Here is a 9,402-nt window from a genome sequence, read left to right on the forward strand (position 1 = left end):
GCTACCCTTCTGTAGGTTCACTCCAACCCGTTACCACCAACTTGATTCAGCTCATCAACCAGCGAATTATTAGTCAGATGTGCTAGATTCAGTGTTAAAGATAATCGATAGGACCGTAGCACTCCAGAAACGTGTTGAGTGCTCTGCTCTAGTACTCACAGGGTCAATTACGGGACTATTATCCCCAAAACCCATCCTGGGGATAACCTAGATAATGACAAAAATCCATGCGTGCACTGTAGACGCTGGTTCAAATCTGTTCCACTCATATTGGTCAATAGTTCTAACAGGGTGCCTTTCCATGAATCACATTTCACAAGTTTGTGAAAACACTAGTATATCAACTTTGCTTATCGTAGTTACTAACCACTATATGTATCACTTCCTCGCCCAAGACATCAAATAGCGGCTTACACCCAAAATGAATAGCCCTTACAAATACAACACATCAGACCAACAATTTGTCACCATAAAAAGGCATATGTTTATTTCTTTAAATGTACAGACACCCTCTAGCGGTAGCGGTGCAGCTGCAGGGTATTGCGTCTCTTCCAGGCTGCCCGGCGGGAACCACCCATGGTCATGTGGAACTTGTGGCCCTTGCCCAGGCCGCGGCTCTTCTTGCCCGCGGACGTCAGGCCACGCATCTCCCTGTGCTTGTGCACGGGCCTGGTGATCCATTGGGTGTCGGGGTTGCGTCTGATAGTCTTGTGGAAGGTGTCGATCAGGATCACCTCGAAGAACTTGTAGGTGGAGTCCTCTCCTACCCAGTAGGAGGCCAGCACCCTCAGGCCTCCACAGTGACGGCCAGCACGCTCCTGTTGGGGAGACCGAAAACCAAACAGGTCAGACAAGTCACATCCAGAAACGTAGGTATAAATGTAAATCACTGATATGCAGAGATGTTACACAACCACAATAAAAGCAGGTCAAACCACGCAACATTTCACAATGGATAGAACATTATACCAGTGGCTGGTCTAACGATGGCACTGCCGACCCCAGACTGCCCACGCCCCCCTGCGGCACGGTTGTTATCCCCACTTACAGCACCTTCAAGCCTGTCTACCTCATCCACACTATACACCATCTGTTGAGAAATTCTAGCTGTATGCTTCAATCTAAACTGCATGGGAAAGATCTGAAATGATGAAATCAGTGGCCAATGTCACATTAATTTGAGTGTGAGGCATATACAAGGTAAACTAATCACAAAATCCAATGTGAAGAGAATACTATTCACTTAGTTTTCAATACAGTTTTAAATACAACCAAGAAACTTTTGGGAATGACGCATTATTTTCTGTGGTTTCAGACAAATTGGCTTATTTCAGACAGGTTTCACCATAGTCGATAAGATGGGGAAAAAAGTTGAGCATCATTAACCACATCGAGAGAATGCATTATTGGTGTTGAAGAAAGGGGTACCATTTGGAATATGAGCCTTGTTTCAGAAAAGAAACCAAGTTAAAAAATGGCAAATTCCAGCATGCCTATCAGAGGGCAATGGGGCCAATATGAAATTAACTAATATCTGTACAAGTGCCTAGAAGCAGGGGGAATGGTAGATTTGTAATTGAGCATAAATTTGCCAAATGAAGACAGATCAGTGACACCCTTATGCAGTTCTTAGTAACTTCTCCCCGAAGTGTGCAATCATTCACTACCCTCATGGATTTAAAATAAATACAGAGTAAAATTGTATAGAAAAAGTAACTGTAGCCCAAGTTAACACCAATCCTATGCTTTTCAAGTCCTAGAACAAAGTGAGCAAGTACAACATTGGGGAGAGGGATGAGAATCAGACCACAACCTGGGAGATGCACCTGTACAGGAGCTCTTACCTCAGCAGTGGACTGGAGGCTGCGTGCAAACTTGATCTGGTTGACACCATGGTGGACGGGCTTGCCGTAGGTGGCACCCTTGGGCACGGGGCGCTTGCGGCCTCCACGGCGAACGCGGACACGGTAGATGACATAGCCTGTTATATGGAGAGAAGTCAGGAAGACATCAATGATGTAAATAACAGCCTGGCATAAGAGATCAGCAACATGTCAAAGAATAAAATACGATATAAATGGCACAACCACTTGGTCCACCTTTAATGTGAATAAACACTTAAACTGATAAGTGACTCACAGGTATTAATGAAAGCACAAACAAGCAATCAGAATACCATTACTGCCTAATCACATCAATAGGGCTACAACATTTTACATATTTAACTTATCACACCATTGCACCTGACAACATCTTATGCCCTGCCTCAGACATGTGGCAAACTTGAGGATCAAAGGTCACATGAGAAACGATCAACTATGAAGCACAAGCATGCAACAGATAACCATTACAGCAAAGTTACATGAGTCTAACATTATATACGTTGGTCTACATTCTACAATTTGAATGGAACAGACACCCACCTTGTTTGCACTTGTAACCTAGTCTGCGGGCCTTATCGGGTCTGGTGGGTCTAGGAGCACGGTGGAGACCAGAGAGCTGACGGTATTGCCAGCAACGGACGCGCAGGAGGAAGCGCATCACGTCGGACTGCTTCTTGCGCCATAGCTCCTGTATATATTTGTACGCTCCCATGTTAGACTAACTGTGAAAAAAAGACAGAGAAATATGTAACCAATAACCAACATTCAATGTTGCGATTTAGCAGTTAGTTGGAGAGAAATAAGGCACCGACAAGTAACATTTGGTAGCTAGCTAATGTCCATTAGAAGCCATAATTTGGCCAAGTTGACCGGCCAGCCATCCAGCACGTTTAGTTTGTTTACAACGTACCCTGAACTATTCAAGTCATGAATGACATCTCCGGGATACATTTCATTTAGCGGGTATTAAATTGGAGTCTAAGGGGAAGTGCTTTTGGTCAAATTTCTGTTTAATTCCAGACCCGCTGGAAATCTGTCTTCTGGAACCAGGAGGCTCGCAGTAGGCCCAGATGCTTACAGTCCTACACATTGGATAGGTAGCAAGTTAGGCGGCTAACACTCCATTGTAGGCAACCACTTACCACAACAACAAAAACACCAAATAGTCACAAGAAAAACCTCTAACACCAAATACACACATTTTAGAAACACAGAATGTCAATGGCTATCAATTTTCTAACCTCGCTCCGTGGCAGTACATAGAAGACCGATAGGAGACCCGTGCACTATTTCGGCTACACAATGCAATATTCAAATTTTCATCAATTCAAATGTAGAAATTGAGGTACTGTGTTATTAACGACGAACCCCATCAACTAAATCCACAACTATACAACCTGATGGTAATGATTTAATTCTGATTTTTGATGGATTGTACATTCTGAAAAATGACAAAATTACTGGCTTACATGATGGCGTACCAGCCGGAAAGAAAGAGAAAACCTACCCAGCATGCTTTATGAAAACGTCAGTAACACAGTTCAGGTCAGACACGCCTGGGTATTGTAGTTTATTCCAATAATGTTCATATTTTTCATATACATTTCACCTAACTTCATAACCTGGGATTTTGATGGTATTTAAATTTTAGAATTGAAAATCACCACCAGATTGAAAGAAAATAAGCTACTTTTGTACATTGTGCGTTGAAATTTGGTCCACTACACTTTTATCAATTTTACCATTATCATTGGCAGCTGGTAATATACGTTTTTCTTTTACATTTATTTATGCATATTACAAATAACATGTATATATTTTATTTATACAGTGCATTTTTTCTCAAAGTTTAACCCCCACCCCTTGCCTCTGCACAAGCGCAGAGAATCATTTGAATTTCCTTGTTGTCAAAACACAGAATTGTTGCCTTGATTTTAGCTAACTAAATCACTTCAAAGTTACGTAGATAACCAGTTTATTGCAATAATAATTGTAATCTCTCCATTTGTCCAACTCTGTCAGCTTTTAAACCAAGGTACTTATTTTATGGCACCAAGCTAACGTTAGCTAGGTAACTTTGGATGCGATGTTTACGAAGATGCTTCCATAGATAGAACAATGAGCAAATATTTGATGCTTCAGCTGTTAGGGCTAGCCAGCTCATCTTTTAGCTATTTTACGTTTCATTTTCTGCTATTGCAGGTTTTTGCGTTATCGAAATGGGGAAAGGTTGCAAAGTTGTGGTGTGTGGTTTGGCATCTGTAGGAAAAACAGCCATCCTTGAACAGCTGTTGTATGGCAATCACGCTGTTGGTAAGTTGATGACTGTAAACTTGAACTTGCCTGTGGTTGTGAGAGATGAACACTGTAAAATGTGCTTGTAGTGTTCAAAAGGAATTAGCATTGTATTGGAAAATGTAGCCTGTAATGTCCAGTTATTTGGAGCAAAACAGCTTTCTACTTTTCTTTCACTATGCAACTTTAGCAGATTAAATCTGTGACTAAATATATGCATGGAGATGAAGATGAATTGAAGACCATGATCTGGGGTGAAACAGAGAACTGATAAAGACCATCCAGCATGGTGTGGGCTTGTGGCTTTAGAGCCAATGAAGAGCCAATTTATGCTTGATCAGAAAATGTGGTCAGAGGCGCCTTATGGATGGTGTGACCCAATGAGCTACACACTGCATTGCTGTGCGTGTCTCAAATTTTGTAACAATGCAGAGTGCTCCACATAACTCTGCATTGACATGATTGGTTGATGGTAGGGGAGGGATGGAGGTCCTGTTTAAACACAAACTCACTTCCTTGACAACTTCCTTCACAACAGCTCTGCACTGCTCCGCGAAGCCAAGAAGTATGAATGCCCTGAGTTCTGCAGAGGCCGTATCACTGTAAATGCTGCATGGCCAATGCAGACGTCGGATTGCTGTTCATTGACTACAGCTCAGGCTTCAACACCACAGTACCCTCCAAGGTCATCATTAAGCTCTGGGACCTGGGTCTGGGTCTTGGACTTCCTGACGGGCCACCTCCAGGTGGTGAACACCTCCACTACGCTGATCTTCAACACAGGGGTGCCATAAGGGTGCATGCTCAGCCCCCTCCTATACTCCCTGTTCACCCATGACTGCGTGGCCACGCATGCCTCCAACTCAATCATCAAGTTTGCAAACAACACAACAGTGGTAGGCCTGATTACCAACAATGATGAGACAGCCTACAGGGAGGAGGTGAGGGCCCTGTCGGAGTGGGGCAAGGAAAATATCCTCTCCCTCAACGTCAACAAAACAAAGGTGCTGATCGTGGACTTCAGGAGATAGCAGAGGGAGCCCCCCCCCCCCCCCCCATCCACATCAAGAAGGTGAAAAGCTTCAAGTTCCTCGGCGTGCACAACACTGACAATCTGAAATGGTCCAACTATACAGATAGTGTGATGGAGAAGGCGCAACAGCGTCTCTTCAACCTCAGGAGGCTGAAGAAATTTGGCTTGGCCCCTAAGACCCTCACAAAATTTTACAGATGCACCATTGATAGCATTCTGTCTGGCTGTATCACCGCCTGGTACGGCAACTGCACCGCCTGCAACCGCAGGGCTCTCTAGAGGGTGGTGCGGTCTGCCCAACAGATCACCGGGGGCACACTGCCTGCCCTCCAGGACACCTACAGTACCCAATGTCACAGGAAGGCCAAAAAGATCAAGGACATCAACCACCTGAGCCACTGCCTGTTCACCCCACTATCATCCAGGAGGCGAGGTCAGTACAGGTGCATCAAAGCTGGAACCGAGAGACTGAAAAACAGCTTCTATCTCAAGGCCATCAGGCTGTTAAATAGCCATCACTATCCTGCCTCCACCCAGTACCCTGCCTTGAACTTAGTTACTGTCACTAGACGGCTACCACCCGGTTACTCAACCCTGCACCTTAGAGGCTGCTGCCCTATAGACATGGAATCACTACTCACTTTAATAATGGAACACTGGCCTCCCGAGTAGCGCAGCGGTCTAAGGCATCACTAGAGACCCGGGTTCGATACCAGGCTGTGTCACAACCAGCCGTGACTGGGAGTCCCACAGGGCAGCGCACAATTGACCCAGCGTCGTACGGGTTAGGGGAGGATTTGCCCGGGGGGCTTTACTTGGCTCATCACGGTCTAGCGACTCCTTGTGGTGGGCCGGGCACCTGCAGGTTGACTTTGGTTGTCAGTTGAACAGTGTTTCCTCCGACACATTGGTTCGGCTGACTTCGGGGTTAAGCGGGCGGGTGTTTGGCGGGTCATGTATCAGAGGATGCATTACTCGACCTTTACCTCTCCCGAGCCAGTTGGGGAGTTGCAGTGATGAGACAAGATTGTAATTGGATATGACGAAATTGGGGGGCAAAATACCCCAAAAATCTAAAAAAGAATAATGATGGAACACTGGTCACTTTAATAATGTTTACATACTGTTTTACTCATTTCATATGTATATACTGTCTTCTAGTCAATGCCATCGTATTCAACTATTGGTGTATATGTACTATTCTATCCTATGTATTCTACAGATATACTAAATATTCTATCCACATACTGTCCATAATGTCTATACATTCCGTCATATATACATATATACACACACAAACACTCCGACATTGCTCACCCTAATATTTATATACACTGCTCAAAAAAATAAAGGGAACACTTAAACAACACAATGTAACTCCAAGTCAATCACACTTCTGTGAAATCAAACTGTCCACTTAGGAAGCAACACTGATTGACAATAAATTTCACATGCTGTTGTGCAAATGGAATAGACAAAAGGTGGAAATTATAGGCCATTAGTATGACACCTCCAAAAAAGGAATGGTTCTGCAGGTGGTGACCACACACCACTTCTCAGTTCCTATGCTTCCTGGCTGATGTTTTGGTCACTTTTGAATGCTGGCGGTGTTTTCACTCTAGTGGTAGCATGAGACGGAGTCTACAACCCACACAAGTGGCTCAGGTAGTGCAGTTCATCCAGGATGGCACATCAATGCGAGCTGCGGCAAAAAGGTTTGTTGTGTCTGTCAGCGTAGTGTCCAGAGCATGGAGGCGCTACCTGGAGACAGGCCAGTACATCAGGAGACGTGGAGGAGGCCGTAGGAGGGCAACAACCCAGCAGCAGGACCGCTACCTCCGCCTTTGTGCAAGGAGGTGCACTGCCAGAGCCCTGCAAAATGACCTCCAGCAGGCCACAAATGTGCAACCAACCTGCTTTCATTCCTTTTTTTGGGGTGTCTTACTAATTGCCTATAATTTCCACCTTTTGTCTATTCCATTTGCACAACAGCATGTGAAATTTATTGTCAATCAGTGTTGCTTCCTAAGTGGACAGTTTGATTTCACAGAAGTGTGATTGACTTGGAGTTACATTGTGTTTAAGTGTTCCCTTTATTTTTTTGAGCAGTGTATTTCTTAATTCCATTGTTTTTACTTTTAGATTTGTGTGTATTGTTGTGAATTATTAGATATTACTGCACTGTGGGAGCTAGGAACACAAGCATTTCAGTACACCCGCAATAACAACTACTAAATATGTGTATGCGACCAATACAATTTTATTTGGATTGGCCATGCAGCGCCTTTTAAGAGTTGAATAACCCTGCTATAGAACATAAATACTGTATTTAACCGAGAGTTGAATGAGCACTGCCTACCTACACTACCTACTAGACTGTTGTGTTGAACACAACCATTGAATGATCCATTGTCTCCTGTCTGTTGCAGGTTCAGAGTCCACTGAGACCCAGGAGGATGTGTATGTGGCATCGGTGGAAACGGATCGTGGTGTAAAGGAACAGTTACGTCTCTATGACACCAGGGGTCTCCATGACGGCCTGGACCTTCCCAAGCACTACTACTCTGTGGCAGACGGCTTTGTGCTGGTCTACAGTGTGGACAGCCTGGAGTCCTTTAAGAAGGTGGACGTCCTCAAGAAGGAAATAGACAAGTCCAGAGACAAGAAAGAGGTACTGGGATTGTGAATGATTGAAACTCTCCCTAAGGGTTGATAAGTGTGTGTGGTTTTAACATTTTAGTCAAATGAGCCAGGTTTCGTTTATTGTTTAGGTCACAAACAGCTAATCAATCAATCAAATCTATTCATAAAGCCCTATTTACATCAGCAGTTGTCAGTGGTTTTATTCTAACCCGGCGTAGACCCCAAACGGCAAGCAGAAGCACATTGTCCAGAAAAAAAAAAAAACACAAATCAGAACCTCATACTATTGTTGTTTAGTTGGAGTGTCCCCTCTTCCGCCGTCTTCCTTCAGGTGATGGTGCTAGGGAACAAGACAGACCTGCGCGAGCGTCGTCAGGTGGAGCACGAGGCAGCGCAGCAGTGGGCGCGGGGGGAGAAGGTTAAGCTATGGGAGGTTAGCGTCACTGAGAGGAACTCTCTCCTCGAACCCTTCACCATGCTCACCAGCCGCCTCACACAGCCTCAGAGCAAGTCTGCCTTCCCTCTTCCAGGACGCAAGAGCAAGGGCACGGCGTCCAACGACATATGAACTGAACTCAACCTCAAGAGCACCTAAGTTCAAAGTACTTCAGGGGGGAGATGTTACAGAGTAGGATTGATGAGTTAGCCAGCCAATTTCAATTAATATTCTGACTTCATATCAGCATGACTCTACATTCCATAGACAACCAACAACCCATATTAAAAGAGCTTTTTTTTAATTGACTAGCAAATCAAGAGATGTATCTTAATGTTTATCAAAGTGAGCTGGCTAAATGAGTGAGCCTGCTTTGTGGTGTCATACACTCCTCTGGTTTCAGTGTGTTCCATCCTATGGGATGGCTATAGTAGCCGCTATACAGCAAGGTCTAGGCCTATCTAATGCGCCTTTAGTGCGAGGCATATTACCTAGTGTATGGCCTACTACCATCTAGTGTACGGCATATTACTAGATACTACCTAGTGTATAGCCCAGTAGCAATAAAAAATGGTACGACCTTGATCAGGTATGTTGCTCATGTCTGATTATTAAATGTCTGTCTTTCATCAGTTGCACCCTAAATGGTTGTTTTTGTGTATTTGTTAAAAAATACAAAACCTGTGTAGTTTATTAGCTTTGTACATGTTTTATTTACCTAATTTATTTGTCACTATGAAACTTAATTCCTAATGCGTAGGAATGGGATGAAATATGGCTTCTGTCATGCGTCCAAATAATATCCTCTCTCCTGAAGTGTACACTAGTTCACTACTACAAACATAAAAGCATTGGATTGGTGGAGGCATGGGCCAGGAGTTTCCACCATATTTCTTAGTCATTTTCTTTCAATTCAGTGAATTGAAGTAAACACTGAGGATGGAGAGATAATTGGAGCATTGCCTGTGTCCTTCATGTCTTGTGTGAGACCTAGCTAAATAAAGGGAATATTTTATGCTGCTACATAGTTGGTTTTGTTTGTTGCTGTCCATCTGACTCCTGACATATGCACATCTATTTCAGTTTGAATGCCATTGAACAATGACTGTATA

The 9,402-nt window shown here is 43.9% G+C and overlaps 2 protein-coding genes and 1 non-coding gene across 4 annotated transcripts; 1 reads left to right on the plus strand and 2 right to left on the minus strand.

Annotated features, from left to right (window-relative positions):
• Positions 1 to 458: 458 nt before the first annotated feature.
• LOC129831027 (60S ribosomal protein L15-like) lies at positions 459 to 3,440 on the minus strand. 2 transcript variants are annotated; one of them, XM_055894015.1, is made up of 4 exons: positions 3,353 to 3,440; positions 2,424 to 2,605; positions 1,845 to 1,981; positions 459 to 818 (listed from the first exon to the last, which is right to left on the minus strand). In XM_055894015.1, exons 2-4 carry the CDS (start codon positions 2,593 to 2,595, stop codon positions 513 to 515), a joined length of 615 nt encoding a protein of 204 aa, XP_055749990.1. In that variant the 5' UTR covers positions 2,596 to 2,605; positions 3,353 to 3,440; the 3' UTR covers positions 459 to 512. The 2 variants fall into 2 exon arrangements, with proteins under 2 accessions (XP_055749990.1, XP_055749991.1); XM_055894016.1 differs by lacking the exon at positions 3,353 to 3,440 and adding an exon at positions 3,125 to 3,284.
• On the minus strand, positions 1,303 to 1,392 carry LOC129831499 (small nucleolar SNORD12/SNORD106). The gene has a single exon (XR_008755747.1). It is a non-coding gene; the product is annotated as a small nucleolar SNORD12/SNORD106 (small nucleolar RNA).
• A 310-nt stretch (positions 3,441 to 3,750) lies between the features above and the next one.
• LOC129831030 (NF-kappa-B inhibitor-interacting Ras-like protein 1) lies at positions 3,751 to 9,313 on the plus strand. The gene is made up of 4 exons (XM_055894018.1): positions 3,751 to 3,918; positions 4,086 to 4,196; positions 7,641 to 7,882; positions 8,186 to 9,313. The coding sequence occupies exons 2-4, from the start codon at positions 4,103 to 4,105 to the stop codon at positions 8,420 to 8,422; spliced, it is 573 nt and encodes a 190-aa protein (XP_055749993.1). The 5' UTR covers positions 3,751 to 3,918; positions 4,086 to 4,102; the 3' UTR covers positions 8,423 to 9,313.
• Positions 9,314 to 9,402: the final 89 nt, after the last annotated feature.

This window comes from Salvelinus fontinalis, chromosome 32, assembly GCF_029448725.1.
Source record: "Salvelinus fontinalis isolate EN_2023a chromosome 32, ASM2944872v1, whole genome shotgun sequence".
In the NCBI taxonomy this organism is placed as follows: domain Eukaryota; kingdom Metazoa; phylum Chordata; class Actinopteri; order Salmoniformes; family Salmonidae; genus Salvelinus; species Salvelinus fontinalis.